The sequence below is a fragment of the Panulirus ornatus genome, chromosome 48 (assembly GCF_036320965.1).
Source record: "Panulirus ornatus isolate Po-2019 chromosome 48, ASM3632096v1, whole genome shotgun sequence".
NCBI classification, from domain to species: domain Eukaryota; kingdom Metazoa; phylum Arthropoda; class Malacostraca; order Decapoda; family Palinuridae; genus Panulirus; species Panulirus ornatus.
In genome coordinates this window covers 26,285,639-26,301,035 of record NC_092271.1, presented here as the reverse complement: position 1 = coordinate 26,301,035, position 15,397 = coordinate 26,285,639, and the positions used below count along the sequence as shown (strand labels likewise).

At 45.3% G+C, this 15,397-nt stretch overlaps 2 protein-coding genes across 14 annotated transcripts in view; one reads left to right on the top strand and one right to left on the bottom strand.

Annotated features, from left to right (window-relative positions):
- The window catches only part of Lrrk (Leucine-rich repeat kinase), a 330,029-nt gene that overhangs the window by 243,894 nt on the left and 70,738 nt on the right, over positions 1–15,397 (top strand). For 8 of the 13 annotated variants that reach the window (XM_071690276.1, XM_071690275.1, XM_071690272.1 and 5 more), the window contains exon 1: positions 8,100–11,313. The exons of the other annotated variants lie outside the window; for them this stretch is intronic. In XM_071690276.1, coding sequence (XP_071546377.1) covers positions 8,115–11,313 — 3,199 coding nt within the window. In that variant the 5' untranslated portion in view covers positions 8,100–8,114. Of the gene's footprint in view, positions 1–8,099; positions 11,314–15,397 lie in introns of those variants that run through there. 13 annotated transcript variants of the gene reach the window in all.
- Positions 13,164–14,918, bottom strand: Phf5a (PHD finger protein 5a). The gene is made up of 2 exons (XM_071690299.1): positions 14,608–14,918; positions 13,164–13,440 (listed from the first exon to the last, which is right to left on the bottom strand). The coding sequence occupies exons 1-2, from the start codon at positions 14,798–14,800 to the stop codon at positions 13,301–13,303; spliced, it is 333 nt and encodes a 110-aa protein (XP_071546400.1). The 5' UTR covers positions 14,801–14,918; the 3' UTR covers positions 13,164–13,300.

Here is a 15,397-nt window from a genome sequence, read left to right as displayed (position 1 = left end):
CAGTTGTAGGGTGTTGTTGGTGACGTGGAGTGTACTGTCCATGTGCACGTGGTGACGTGGGGGGTGTAGTGTTCAGGTGTAGGTGAGAAGTGGTGATGATCCATGGACATGCCCAGCTGCAGGTGTGGTGATGGCAGTCTCTGGTCCTTGGAAGTCAATATCTCGAGGTTAGAGTGACTTCCATGAGCAGTGTTTCATTGGTAACCGGGTCCTCTCCCACAGAGCAGGTGCCTCACGCACGTGGTTTCTGCACGTGAGGGAGCCTTCGTGCACGCGATTGTGGTAAGGTACACACGCTCACGGTGATCCAATCTCATGGCAATAGACGCACCTTCTCTGTAATCCTTGTGTGTGTGTGTGTGTGTGTGTGTGTGTGTGTGCCGGCCCGCGTGTCATAACATTACAGCCACTCGATAAACTTCAGTGTTTTGTGTTGTCACTCAGCAGTGTTGTAATGTGTTATGTTATAGTCTTTTTTTTTTGACGTGAGGTGATTTATTTTTTTACGTGAGTTGATTAACGTTGTGTTGTTCAAGGGTCGTACCATCGTCTCCGAGGAGACGTGATTGCCCATGCTCGTCCCATCTCGACCTCCCTAGACACGCTTCTCGAGCCACATAAACCATGGCAATGTGCATGACGGCCGGAGTGTTGGTTGAGGAGGAGTGTGTGTGTGGGGGGACCTTGCTCGACCTTAAATGGTCATGGTCGATGGATGTGGCGTGTCGTGTCCCATGCCCGCCTCACGCGGATGATGGTGACGTTCCTCGCTCTGGGATCCACAGTGCCCGCCCTCCGGCACGATCCCAGGGAGGGGAGAGGAGAGTCAGGGTGGCTGGGGAAGGGGAGAAGGATGGGCGCAGGGGAGGGGAGATGGGATTGGGAAGCTTATGTCTGGGGAGATTAAGCCTCCTGCATCTTCCCCTGCACGTCCTGGGAATAAAGGAGGAATTATCAGGGGGGGGGGGGGAGCAGCCAGCTCCCCAGGTTCAGGTTAAGTGCCAGGGAGGGCCTCAGTGCAGCGCGTGACCAGATTACAGCACCCAGCCTCCTGTCTTGACGAGAGGAGAAATACGTTACACACACACACACACACACACACACACACACACACACACACCGTTGGCTCTGTCGGTTGTGTACGTCGCCCATGACGTAACTTTCATACACCGTAGGTGGATCGAGAGAGACATATAAACTTTATAGAATATTCATTTCGTTGTCTTGTGTTTTATTTAAGGAGATATAGCGAGTTTGGTCCATGAGTTGGTATATTTGAGCCCCAACCGCCTTTCTCCCTTACTCCTTCTGGTCAGCCCAGAGACATGTGTCACACGACCCAGGATGCGTGTGTGGTCGTGTTCAGGACTCCTTTTTACCCTCGCTACAGCTGGCTGTCGTCCGTCGTTCGTCCAGCATCGTCTTTGATAATTCCAGTCATCAGCGAGTTCCACCGGCTCCTCCGCAGCGGCCGTCGTACACGAACCGACCGACCCCGCGCTGTCGGAAAGCCAGTGCGGTACGACCAGTTGGCGCGAAGGTACGAGTGTTGGGTGTGTGATAGCTTGACCTTCAACCTGACCCTTTAAGGCCTTTATATCCAACGGTTGCACCTTCGTTTTCAAGGGTCGAAGCCACTCGTCGTGCTCAAGAGTTTGCGTTTTTCCCACCTCATTTCTGGCGTGCACTCTGGACGTTGATGCATTATTCGTGCAGAGGAATTTTATATTTCAAAATTGAGCTGAGAATTGAAAGTCAAGGGAATTTTCTTTTTTTCTAGTTGAAACTGGAAAAGTTAACCGTCTAGGAACCGCATTAATTCACATATTTTTGTTTTTAAGAACGTCTTAGAGTATATGCTAATTTTCTTAATTTATATCCTACTAATCTGTCTCAAAAGCTCGAAAGTAATAAGTGAAAGTTTGTGATTTTTATAATTTTCTTGGTACCTGGTATAACTGGTAATTTGCTGGATGTAATGCTAGGATAGAAGTTTTAAAGATACCTCCGGTAATTTGCCAGGGTTAATGCCTGGAGGTTAAAAGTTTTGAAAGAGAGGCTTAACTCTTGATTTGCCGGAGGTAGTGCCGAATTAAAAGTTTTAAGAATTCATAAATAACTCGGTAATTTGCCGGAGGTAGAGCCAGCCGGATTAAAAGTTTTATAAGCCTACCGCAAGTCTCTTCAAGCCAAACGACCGAAAACGCCCGTTAAACTGCGTTATATCTTCCCAGAAGGGAACACTCTACAAGCAACGTAATGTACGGAGACGCTTGATCATGGCAACACACATATGCATTGGTCGAGCATGGAAGCGACAAGACTCGAATTACGTGCAGATAGTACGTAAGTTTACTTTTAGTAAAGTGACTTAAATTCACTTTGGGTTTTAAGAACTCTTTGTTAGTTAACACCTTTTTTTACATAGTAAACTGAGTTGTTCATAGTTTGTGCTGAAGGAAACTGAATGTTTTGTTATGATGGTGACGGAAACTGAATGGTTTGTTATAGTTGTGAAGGAAACTTGGTGTTTTTTATACGTATGTTGAAGATGGGCAAGGATTGTTTCATTATTGGTGGTGAGTCGAGAAACCAAGTGGTTTATCATTAGTGATGAGGCTGGACACTTTTATTATTGATGATTAAGCAGGAAAACTGGGTGTTAGATATGTGGTGGTGAAGCGGAAAATTGAGTGGTAAATTAGAAAACTAAGTGGTAGATTATTGGTGGTGAAGAAGCGTAGTATGGGTCTCCGCACTGAGAACATGGTTCCAAAATGGCTCGCACCCATACATAACTTTACAAAGTACTCCGCTGCTGGAGTGTACGAAGCAGGTCCGGCCTCCGTGACACCTAAACAAGCTTGAATGTGAGGAGGGTACGAGCAGTGTTCCAGGGGTCTTGCTGGAGCGTGGTGAGGGTACGACTGGAGTGACATCGTCTCGCAACAACACAGTGATTATTACAGTCATCCTTCCGCACTGTTGTGTGTGTCTCCTCCAAACCCGACCCAACCTCGGTGGTGTAATTGTATCGTAAGACACCTGTCAAGTTTGTCTCCCTCCCATTGTATGCGTCAGTGTTTCTTGTAGAAGATTCACCGCTGTTGAATGAATGCGTTGCGCAGTTGATTTTAGAGATGTTTAGATAGGCTAAACAAGCGTTTTTTTGTTTCAAAGGGGCTCTGCCTTGGTACTTGAAATCCAATTTTCTGTGGGGAAACTGCTGGACCCTGTAACGGTTTTACTGGCTAATCTTATTCGTTCGTATATCAGTCTCGTTATCGTGATGGCCCTTTGCTAAGTATCAGGGCGGTCGAGTGTTATTGTAGAAAAGATCTTCACTCGCGTATGTGATGGTAATGGATGTATATGTGTGTGTGTGTGTGTTTGTATAGGTGGTGAGGTGAAGCCACAGTAACAGGGCTGCAGTGGTAACTTGACTCTCACAACCTTCTGCTTATGTCTCGTCCAACATCTGCTGCTGCTGGAAGTCGTGGAAGCTCTTCATCCTACACCGAAATTCGGGTTTGTGTCGAAACACACTTTGGTCTGAAAAAGCCTGACATCTTCTCTGAGACATAAATTGCCCAGTTATACACGATCGTTAGTAAGCATCTGAGGAGATGAGAGAGGAATGTTGTGCCTCCAGATGAATGGCGGTGAGTTGGTTGTTCGGTTGTAGTCAGAATTTTCTCCGGCCGGACACCTGGCTTGAGAGAGGCTCTGGCGTGGTAGATGAAAAAAAAAAAAAAAAAACAGTGGAAATACATCATGATACTGGTTTTAGGTTACGGGGTTCGTATCCCACGACACGTGATGCAAGTAAGTCTGATCCCTCCGGCTTGTTCATTAATGTTTCATCTCTCAGGAACAATTATACACTGGATGTATCGTCATTATATGTACTGTATTTTTCTGTAGACTGCAGCCATACCATGTTGATAAAGAGGCGGAGAGATCCTAGAGGTATTATGTGGTGCTTGATAATGCCAAGATATACGTGAGCTCTGTAATGTAACCTTACCAAACACGTGAGCGCTTCTGTGAGACTCTCCTGTCATTCCTGACTATTGTCCTCTGTCGATTAACATAACTCTAATGTTGAGATAAGTTCCCTTTTTGTTCCTGACGTCTCTATGTATTTAGTTTTCGATATACTCGTTGTGGTCGACTTCCGTGATCTTATCTTCAGGATTTTAGTGAAATATTCTTGTTACTTGAACGGGCAGACCAGACCTCACGCACGACCTCCCAGCTGACGACTGCGCGTACGCGGAAGTCAAATCGTTCGTCCTGTAGCTAGTCAACACCATGCAAGACTCACCGTTGTCTTAACCTGGCCAACATTGAGAATGACTTACCTCGTGCAGTATCTTGTTTTACAGTAATTCATATAGCATTTGAGTGTTAGTGAAAGTATGGTCAGAATTTTGTCATTTCTGCAAAATCTTTCATTGTGCCAGGATGGGCGAGAGTAACTACGCTGTGCCAGGATGATTAATCAATATCATTATATTTTCACAGTGATCTTAACATAATGGCTGTGCCAGCAACGACTTGATGAGGGTGTGACACGTGACATAACCACCAGTGGGTTAGCTGATCCTTTGGATGTTACACACACACACACACACACACACTGGAAGCTCTTGCATGCCTTTATGATCCGTAATACCTTTATATTTCTTCAGATTATTATCGTAACGTTATTTCCCGTAAATTTAGCGTATGTGATGACTTTAGTAGCTAGTGAAAATCAGGCCTTAAGGTGGAGTTGACCATTCCTTAAGTAAATGCAGAGAAAAGCGAAAGGGTTCGTAGCAATATTCGTCAACTAAAATATATCGTTGAGAAGGAAACTGTTTATTCCCACTGAGGTGCCTATTCAGGCAGCATATCAGATGCTGTTTTGAATTTCACATAAATTAGCACAAGGTAGCATTTCATAGCTGATGAACAGAGTGTAGTGGGAGAGTTGCTGGTAACTCGCTTAGACAAATTTGCTCACAGTTTACCTGATTAGCCAGACTGCAGCGAGCCGTGGCCTCAAACAGCCTAGTCGATGAGGTTTGTCCCAGCTTCGAGTTGTAGGAGGAAAGCCTATCCTCCAAATTCAACATTTCTTAAACATTAGTTTTCGTATATTGGATAAAGCCGGAGGGCCTCTCAAATTCGAAAAATTAGAGTCGTTTTTCTTGAAAAATTAAGAAAATAAGCTTATAATGGAATATTCGTCCAGGCATCTCTACTGTTTTCCTTTAAACTTTATTTTTGCTAGAAGAAAATAGATATAGCACTGCTATTGAAAATTATTGTAAGAATTTAGGAAAAAATATACAGTACTTGATTTTATCAATATCATCATTTCGCATTTGAAATTTAAGGTTTGAGCTTAGCAGTGAAAGATATGATTTTGCATTACGAACAGGGCCGAACACTAACCTGTAAGGTACACTGCGCACTCTTCTGATTTTTTTTTTTTTTTCAAATACCTATTTCTTTTAAAGCGAAAGTACAGCGGAACGAAACATGAACACGACACTTTGACCTTTGAGTATTATAGCATGACCTACGACATGACCCTTCCGTTACCTCGTCTTCCTTTCTCAGTTTGCCTATTTAAGGAATACCTTTTTCTTCTTTTTTTAGATGTTTCTTGGCACAAATAGGGGACGCCTTCTTGTGGCACGTCACTTCAGATCATCTTGCAAGTTCTTCAGTAGACGTTGGGAGAATCGGTGTGGGGTGAGCGCCATGTTGAAGGTGTGGAGATGTGGACAGTAAACGCAACGCATATCACCTTCTGTGGTATTAGCCAGGGAAAGAAAAAAGATATTACGCAGTTATGTAACTGGCTTTTGTTTAGTGTTGTGGAGCTGATCTTTGTAGTGTCTGCACCGTCACACACTCGGCTGCTTAACCCAACCTGGTCACAGCCTGTAGCTGTGTGCCACCGTCATTCGTGGTGCCCTTAAAAGTGTACCGCCTTCAGCCGTTGTTCCCTTAGCTGTGTGCTGCCGTCATTCTTGGTGCCCTTACCTGTGTGCTTCAGTCATTTGTGGTACCCATACTTTAGTCTCATTTCCCATTATATATGTATGTTCGTCTTGTGTGTTCCTGCCAGTTCCTCTTGCATTGATCTGGGTCCAGATTTACGCCGTCAGGCTCGGCGTTAGTGACTGTAAATAAAGGGATGAGAGATGATGGGGAGGGGTGTTTGTGGGGAGGAGATGGGTGGGGGTATATGTGGGGAAGGGGTGTACCAGTCAGTGGTACTCCCCGGGGACGTGGCGTCAGGCAGTGTCTTACCTGGGTGCCGCTGCAGTCAAATCTCGTCGCGACCTCGGCGTACGCGGGTGTGCTGCCCGACTCATTCCTCCGACGCGCACACAACCGACCGACCCCACACCTTATCGCATCACCGCCGTGGTCTGTACTGAGTGCGTATTTAGTCGGTTCTCGTGGATGTACAGGTGGCGTATTGCAAGGAGGGGACGGGAGAAGAAATTGTTGTGGTTCAGTCATTTTGTGTACTGGTGGAAGAGGAGAGGTGACTGAAATGAAAGCAGCGAAATGTGAAAGTTGATTGAAGCGCACTGCAGTCACATGGATTGATGGAAATACAGACGCCGTGATTCATGTAAAGGGCAGATTAGATGCCATTCTTTGAGTGACGATGATCCTTGAAGGTGTGGTGGTCGTGCGCCTGCAAACTGAGGATTGTAGTTATGTGCCTCGCGAGGCCTCCTGGCCTGGATGTGGCCGCTGAGGGTTTCTGATCGTGTGTGACTCTGGCCAGGACCTGGCATCAGAGACGAGCCCTCCCAGCATCAACAAACCCCAACACTGACCATCGTGAAGCGACGTTTTTCGACATTTTTGTTTATGACTTCTTTCAGTTGTGACTTTTTGCGTCGAACAGTAAAGTTTGATTTTAGTAAAAAGATAAGAATTCTTCGGGGATTCTCAGGGGTCGTGGGATAGTAGCATCCATGCTGTCTAGTTTTAAAGTAAGGTTGTGACGTAGTCCCTAGTGTGAAGACTATAAGATCCCCATACGCCCGACTCCCGTTGCTTGTGGATATTTCCTCCTGGAGGCCCTACCCACCGTACTCTTGCGATGACCTACGCAGGGAAAGTTCTTCGAATCTTAACGATACTTATTAATAGTAAACTTGCAAGTTGTATAGTCACTGTGTCCCAGATCAAGTTCATCAAACATAATCGTTGCCATTGCGTAATTTTAATTCATATTCATGGATAATCTGGGTTTGTTCAATCAACAAGTTTCATATAACAGAAGGTGCACTCATCCTTTACTTATCTTAAATCCTTAATAGCTTAAGATTAACTTGACATTGATTGCGTGTTTTATGATTCCGTTTGGTCGAGAGTAACCAACTTCGTGACAGTGAGGGGTAAGCAGCCCCTTCCTTACCTGTAGTTTGAGGAGGTTGGGTCAGATGTATGGCTTCCCCAGCACCACCTGCCTGACTCTCCCTATCTTCACCTGCTACTTGCACAAAGCCGGGTCCTGGTAAGAGCCCACGCCGTCCCAAGCAAGCTTTTAGTTTCTCAGTGAAGCCAGGACGGTGTCTAGCGCTGGATCTGTCTCTATCAGTGGGACTTGGGAGTGTGTGTTGTTGGGACTTCATCCCCGTGAAACTTGAGGATGTTAGTGGAGTTTTACTTCTCTGAAACGTGGGGTTTGTGTGCGTGTGTGAACTGAATTTCGACCTTTGAAACTTATGATGTCTGTTTGGAGGCTCATCCCATCTACCCTTGGGAATAGATAAGGAGTCTCTCAATCAAACGTTTGATATCTTCCTGAAACTCGTGATATGTCACCGAGATTCATCGCAAATAGTATGTTTGGAATAATGTGTCGTTACTTAAAATGTAGGTATCGTAGCGTCAAAGTCCGCACATTCACGTTCAGTGTAAAGCCATGGCTTCTGATGCTAGTGGCAGATACAGCAGCTTCCTACAGCATCTGAGTCCAGGCGTCTGCGTATGTAGTTGAAAATTTGTGTATCATTTTATCGTACGTTGTTTCAGCCGAATGTAGACTTATGGATTAAGTTCAGTGATTACACAACCATGAAACAAACATGGCGAACTTTGTAGAGACAGATAGCCCCCTGCCAACGCCTAAACTAGGAAGGAAATTCTCGGGATCACGCTCAAGTGACAGCGACAAGAACGTCGACGCTAGAAATACCCCGACCTTCGTCAGGAAATGTTGCGTGAGGAGGAAGGCCAACGCCCATGCTGAAGGCGGTGCCCCGACGGGTGGGAACTCTGCTCCAAGGGCCAAGAGGCAGGCGAAGAAGGTGAGCGAGCAAGATGTTGTCGGTACGTCATACAGACCAGTCATTGACAGCCCGGGTCACAGCCCGAGGACCAGCAAGCACGACACTGACACCTCCAGAACCAGGATCCCGTTGCCCACATGCCACATCCCCAGCCAGAGTCCGAAGTCTCAATCCACAGACGGTACAAACAATTCTGCCGGCGCTGAACGCTCCAGCGATGGCACCTCAGGCGCTTATACTCCAGTCGCCGCTGCCAAGACCAAACACAACATATCTCGGGAGACATCTTGGAGAAACACGGCTCATCACAGCCCAAGGAAACAACCGAGACCAAGTGATGAACTGTCGAAGTCCAGCGTAGAGCACAAAGTGTCGAACACGGGGCGCGGGAGACACCCCACAGGGAGAACAGGGCAGGATCTGCGCACGGGCAAGCACTACACCAAATGCACCGGAGAAAGCAGTGAGGATAGTGAGGAGGAAGATGGACGCGAGAATGTCGTGGGAATCAGCTACAGAAAGTACGACGTCTCTGATAACTGCTGGCGGTTCGTAGAGCAGGACGCCTTGCGAAGGAATGCCAAGACAGATACTCCCAAGCGAGAGACTGTGGGTGTGAAAACTGACAGTGAGTTGAAGCGAGTGGAGAAGGACAGCAGAGCAGTAGACAGAAAGACGCCTCACGAAGTGGAGTTGCAGCGTCGCAATGTCCAGATGGTTAGAGACATGTGGAAGCAGAGGGATATTCATCCTCCCAGTGGCAGTAGCTTGACCAGGGGCGTTCCTGTAGGCCTCCAGAACTCAGGTGCAAAAGATATAATTAGGACCACCGGAACACGTCAGACACGTTTTTCTGGGACACCACCGACCTCCCCTCGAACACGTCTAACGTGTCATTCAGGAACACCTCCATCAAGCCCCTCTGGAACACGTCCAACATGCCATTCTGGAACACCTCCACTAAGCCCCTTTAGAAAACAGTCAGCATGCCCTTCTGGAAAGCTTCCAGCAAGCTCATCAGGAATCCTCCGTGCAAGCCCATCTGGAACCCTTCCAGGTAGCCCCTCCAGAACACAGTCAGCATGCCCTTCTGGAAAGCTTCCAGCAAGCTTATTAGGAATCCTCCCTGCAAGCCCATCTGAAACCCTTCCAGGTAGCCCCTCCAGAACACCGTCAGCATGCCCCTCTGGAACGCTTCCAGCGAGTCCATCTGCAACCCTTCCAGCAAGCCCTTCCAGAATACGCTCAGCATACTTTTTTAGAACTCCTCCAGCAAGCCCCTCTGGAACACTTCCAAAAAGCCCCTCCGGAACAAAACAGCATGCCTTGGGAGGCGGGACGAAGGATACCAGTGAGTTCACCGAAAACATAAGCCAAAGAGATTCACCCGAGTTGAGGCGGCAGGGCAACAGGAGTAGCGAGAGGAAGATCCCAGGCACTCCAGATCGTAGCGTGGCCATCCTCCGCCGTGGAAGTCTGCCTGCTAGATTCTCCGGCCGATGGTCAACCTTCCAGGATATGAACGTCAGTACAATTATAAGCCACCCAGAGGGCGTGTCTGAAGCCATCGACTCCTTGAAATACGAGAACGAAAAGCATCTTCCACGTAGAGAGCGTCATTGGAGTCAAGACAAGGCGCTTCTCAAACTTAGAACTAATGACTGGAAAACTAACAGCGAGGGGAACCACGGTCAGCCATGGCTGGGAGGCATGAGAGGACTAAAGGTCTCGCCGGCTGAAAGCCAAGATTACAAGTCTCGAGATGCTCATCATAGTGGGTTACATACGAGGCTGAATTTGGACCGTAATGACTGGAAAAGAAAATCTGGCAGGTTTAACTTCGATAACTTGGTGAACATCTGCAGCCAGACTGTGGAGAAGAGCATCAGACAGTGCATCGCGGAGTCCCCCGACGGGGTGCCGGTGAATGTGAAAGACCTAGGCCTGGAGAGAGGCGCCGCTATATTTGGTGGGATTGTGAAAGACTTCGTAGCGTCACTCCCCACCGATGTGAACAAGATCGAGGACAACGTGATAACCACAACAGGATCTGTTGGGTCTGTTGTCGAAGAGGCCGCCGGTGACTCCCGATTTGTGGGAAAAGCAACAGATGCCCTACGTGTAATTAGCGAGGCGCTACAGAAAATCTGTGAAACGACTGAGAGTACCCAGAGTCTGGGGACAGCCTCTCAGGATGTGGCAGGCGTAGCGGCGGTACCCGAGTCGGCTGTTGAATGCGGGGATCCTGCCTCGGAAGCTCAGGACGACGAGACGTGTGGCATACCTTGGCCACGTTTCACCAGCATGGAGGAGCCAAAAATGCTAAGTAGGCGGAGTTCTGTCGATGCCCAAGAGTCCTCGAGGGTTCGACTGAGTAAAACTGGGAAAATCGAGGTCATTGATGCTAGCGTAATGGACGACGCTTCCGATCAGATAAATGAGGAGAGGCAGGATGACGGCCAGAGTGACGCCGGCAGCGCTTGTTCGGCCTCGCAGCGTGACGATGTTTCTAGCGCCCCGTCGTCCAGGAGGAGCAGCTTCACCGAGCGTTTCAACTTGTGGCGCCTGTCGTGGAACCTGAAGAACGACAGCCAGCCGCCGAGCCGGAGTGAGTCGTTGAAGGCCAGGCTGCAGCAGCGGAGAGCCAGTGCGTCGGATTTCACGTTAAGTTACGATAGTAAGCGAAATACATTTTCTGGGGCGTTTAATGATTTGTGTTCTTCGGGGCAGAGCAACAAGCGGTCCAGCACCGTAGAGACACCGAGGCTTAAAAGGAGAAACTGCCCGGAGCAGCAGCATCAACCTCCGTCCTTCGCGAGGAGAAGCTCTGCATCCAGCCTAACGCTCTTCAGAAGTGCCAGCGAGACGGCTACGTTGGCCAGGAGACACAGCGTTGACGAAAGATGTAGGACTTTAACAATGATGGAAAAATCCTCTGTCGAGAAAGCGTCAGATGCTTTCTCCTATTTCTTCGACTATCCAGTTCTCCAGCAAGGTGAGTTTCTTTGTCTCCAGTTATGTAATTATAATACTCAGATTTCCAGTATCATCACATGTTGTACACTACTCTCTGGCGTTACTGTAATCATCCATGTTTAGTAGAATGCAAGAGTCCATAGTTTCTAATCAGAACTTTCTCGTGTTCATTATTTTCATGTGATTATATGCCCTTCCCAACACTTTAAATTAAGCATGGAGGGCCAGAGCTGAAATTTCACCAGTCATAGATTATTGCCCATGGCCACACCATCGTGTGCTAAGAACCTATCAAAAGCGGAGATAGCGTGACCTTTTGACCTAACCCTAAATGGTAAGGTCAAAGATCACACATAAGGGCCGTATCAGCTTATTGAAGGGTTGAGAAAAACACTTAATCGCTTGACTGCCTTACGTAAAGGTAAAGCAGCCACCGAAATAAGGATTGTCCCAGTAAGCAATTTGAAATTGGAAAGAAAAAAAAATGGAGGCAAAGACGAGAGAATACGTCAGGGAAAGCAGAGACAAAGTTTTTTTTTTTTTTTCCTTTCTAGTGCAGTACATCAGTGTACAAATGTACTGCATACCGCTGAGCGAGGATGCAGTTGCCAAAAATGAACCATCACCAGAAAAAGGGTATTGCCCGCCCGCACGTCCGCCTCGGGTGTGACATCATTGGCAACTTCGAATTCGTTTCATACCAGATGAATGTTGACGGTGTGTTTAATCCAATCAGTATCCATTTCATGAAATCAGCAACCGTAACTGCTTACATTACACGCAATGGTAGTCATGTTGTATTCTGACACGACCCACAGGAAATCGTCACTTTGATCATAGCTTAAGTTTGGGAAAAAATTGGTCCGTGGTCATAGGTTGGTAATTTGATATTAGGGTTATCGACTACCGGGGTCATTAAGGTAGTCCAGTTTTAGCCATATTTATTTATTTATTTATTTTGCTTTGTCGCTGTCTCCCGCGTTTGCGAGGTAGATGAGCCATTTGAAAAATATTAACACCCAGTGTTCATGATCATTCTGAGACCGTAGGGTCTATCGTCTCGACGTTTAATTAACATTTCTTGAGCACACATTCACATGGTCTGCCTTGCCCTAATTCCGCAGGAGGGTTTGTCTGGAGTGTTGATGTTGCTATAGATATATAAATGCCTAAGCCCTGAAACCTATTTTCCTACTGCATCCTTTTCTAAATCGTCAAGTTTAGAAACGTCTCACTATTGGTCACAGTAATTTTGAAATCATTGGAATTAGGTCAAATTTGAACTCCCGTGATGTAGTAGTTAGCGTTCCTGGCTGCAACGCATTCACGGGCCACCCAAGGTTGCGGCAGTCGGTCCACACAGCTGTTCATCCACCCTTAAGGGTTGACCGATGAAATGGGTACCTGGCTCAGTTAACATTTGAAAAAAATCAGCCTTCGTTGTCATACCTTTAAGAGCTTTCAAGGAATGAGTACAAGTCAGTGCCTTGATTTACCTGACTTTCACAGTACTGTATTGTTTCCTTACGTTAAGATAGAGCATCCACCTTTTAAAAGTTCGGGTGAAGTTACTCATATGTATATATATGCTGAACTGTAATTCCCATAGTTGGCTGCCATTTGGAATTCAGTGGACCTGTACAGATTTTGGTAGTTAATGCCCTTAACGAATTGTTTTTAATGTACTGTAAGTAGCATTTCAGTGCTTTAAATGTGGGATTTAATCATCCTAAAGTTTTTCACTATTTTACCATTCATATTCTTTTGTTATTTTCTTACAATCTTAACTTTACCATGGCCACATCCCTGGTAGTATAATTTCAAGATTATATCAGTACAGTAATTGCATATGGGATATGAAACTTCAAAAAATATCAATATTTTATTTTTTAATACCATTATTGTTTTATTTTGATATCAATAAAAAATAGGATCAAAAGATCAGTCCCTCTGTAAACATGTAATTCACAATCACAGTTATATGAAGTAGTATCCATGCCTTTGGTTCATCTTTTCTTAAAACCATATTTCTTTCTCTCGTAGAACAAATCTGTCTTCGAAGAGCCTAAGTTGACAATCTTTGGGCAGCCATCACGGTCTTTCTCTAAGACCGTGCATTCTTTACAGTAGTAAGCATCAGAGACACCTGCAAGTACAAGTAAATACAGTTAACTCTAGCTCTGATTAAAAGAAAATGAATTACTGCATACAAATATAAAACTGGATTAGTGTAGCACGTGTAGCAAAATTCATGATAGTTTTGGATATTCATAACCTATGACCACTACTGGAAAGCAAGGAAAAGCTTGTATTTGTACATAAAATCCTCAGCAGCCACCAATAATTCTTGTCTGACTACAAGTGTTTCTTACAAAACATTAGTGATGGTACTGATGTTTTATAAGACTGAAGGTGCCACATTGATAAATATCCCAGTTAGCATAAGCAATGATTTTATATATATATATATATATATATATATATATATATATATATATATATATATATATATATGTATGTATATATCCTATGGTCAGGAATGCTAGCTGTTACACCACTGAACCTGTTTACATCTAACTTTAGGAGATTTGAACCCTCATACAAACACTTCACTTCCCAATATAGAAATCATTTCCAGCAAACATTCGTGAGCACTTGGCAAGACTTAATTGTTGAAAATTTAAATAAATCTCAATCCCTAGGGGAAAGAAGCAGAGGTTCTCACATGTTTTGTTGATTTCTAGCTGTGTAAAATTATTGCTGGTATGTTAACCTCATGGTCTTATTGTAATGACCTTAAATTGCATTGCCATTGCTAAATACTTAATAATTATACTTCATTGTTTGTTTTTCCTGTGATTTCATAATTTTACAGGTATTTATCTACTCTGAATAAACTTTTTTTCTACAAAGATTCATAAAATGTTAATTTTGATGGTTCAATTAATTTCAACCTGCAAAAAGTCCATGTTTTGAGACTTCATATCCAGTCCCACCTTGAAGACTGAATGTTACGTTAAAACAAGTCATACCAGTCAACCTTCCATTAACCCATTAACCGGAGGCCCTCCCTCCAACTTTTTTTCATATCAGAGAAGGTCCACATGGAATTTTATACCCTAGTTATCAACACAACGCTTGACCCACCGGTATCGTGTAGTCGGCATAACAAGCACAACAATTAATTCAGGTTCCACATTTAAGCCATGCCATGGGCCATGCTCATAGCTAGAATAATTTTGTTCGACTCGTGTTAAGGAAATTAGGATTCCTGACTTCATTTATGGATGATACTGCAATTGATAGGACCTACCTGGCCCTCCACAGATGACACAACGTCCCTGGTAGGAGCCGTAGTTGCACTCGTCACAGATCCGTACCAAGGTACACGGCCTCACATAAGAGTCACATATCACACATTTGCCGTCGCATTTCTCGCACAGACGGCCGATAGCTACTCCTGGCTGCTTCCTGCAGAAGATCAGATCTGGATGATGCTTTGCCATGGCCTCTGTAATGCGTCAGGTTGTAAATCAATGCTGAATTCTGTCCATTGATCCCCAGGAACGTGGAAGAGAAGCGTCTCGGGTGAACGTTTGTTGTGGTGTGGTCAGCGTCAGGCGCCAGTGCCGCCGCCGCACGCAGCTCCACACCAGCCGGGCGGGGCGTCCAGCGCGCGCACACCCGCGAAATTTGAACTCACTGCCCGGCTGGCAGTTTCATGAGAGCCATTTTTTTGTATTCATGATCTGATCTTATTAACAATTATGATTTAATAAGATTTGATTGTTTTTCCCGTAATGATTTCGTTGTATGTTACATTGCAGCGAAGGATAATGATATCCACAAAGATTGTGTTCATCTACAGTCATTCAGATTACTATTATTTCATGAAAGATCTGCTTATTCATGCTCAGTAAGTTGGTGAATATTTCTATAATGGTTGTTTCGTTCACATTTAGTATTGAACGTTGTGAATAGTGAAGGTATATGACAGGGGAATTAGTTTTGCCACTGATGCTTTACAAGGGTATTAAAAGGGTGACTGCTGGTATTGTGACTTTGTGAATGAAGTTTAACACAAATTAGGAATACAAAATACT

Excerpts from the sequence above, each read along its gene's own strand:
- Phf5a (XM_071690299.1), bottom strand. The coding sequence starts at position 14,800 with ATGGCAAAGCATCATCCAGATCTGATCTTCTGCAGGAAGCAGCCAGGA. Across the intron at positions 13,441-14,607 it reads TGTCATCTGTGGAGGGCCAG|GTGTCTCTGATGCTTACTAC; the intron begins GTAGGTCCTATC and ends TTGTACTTGCAG.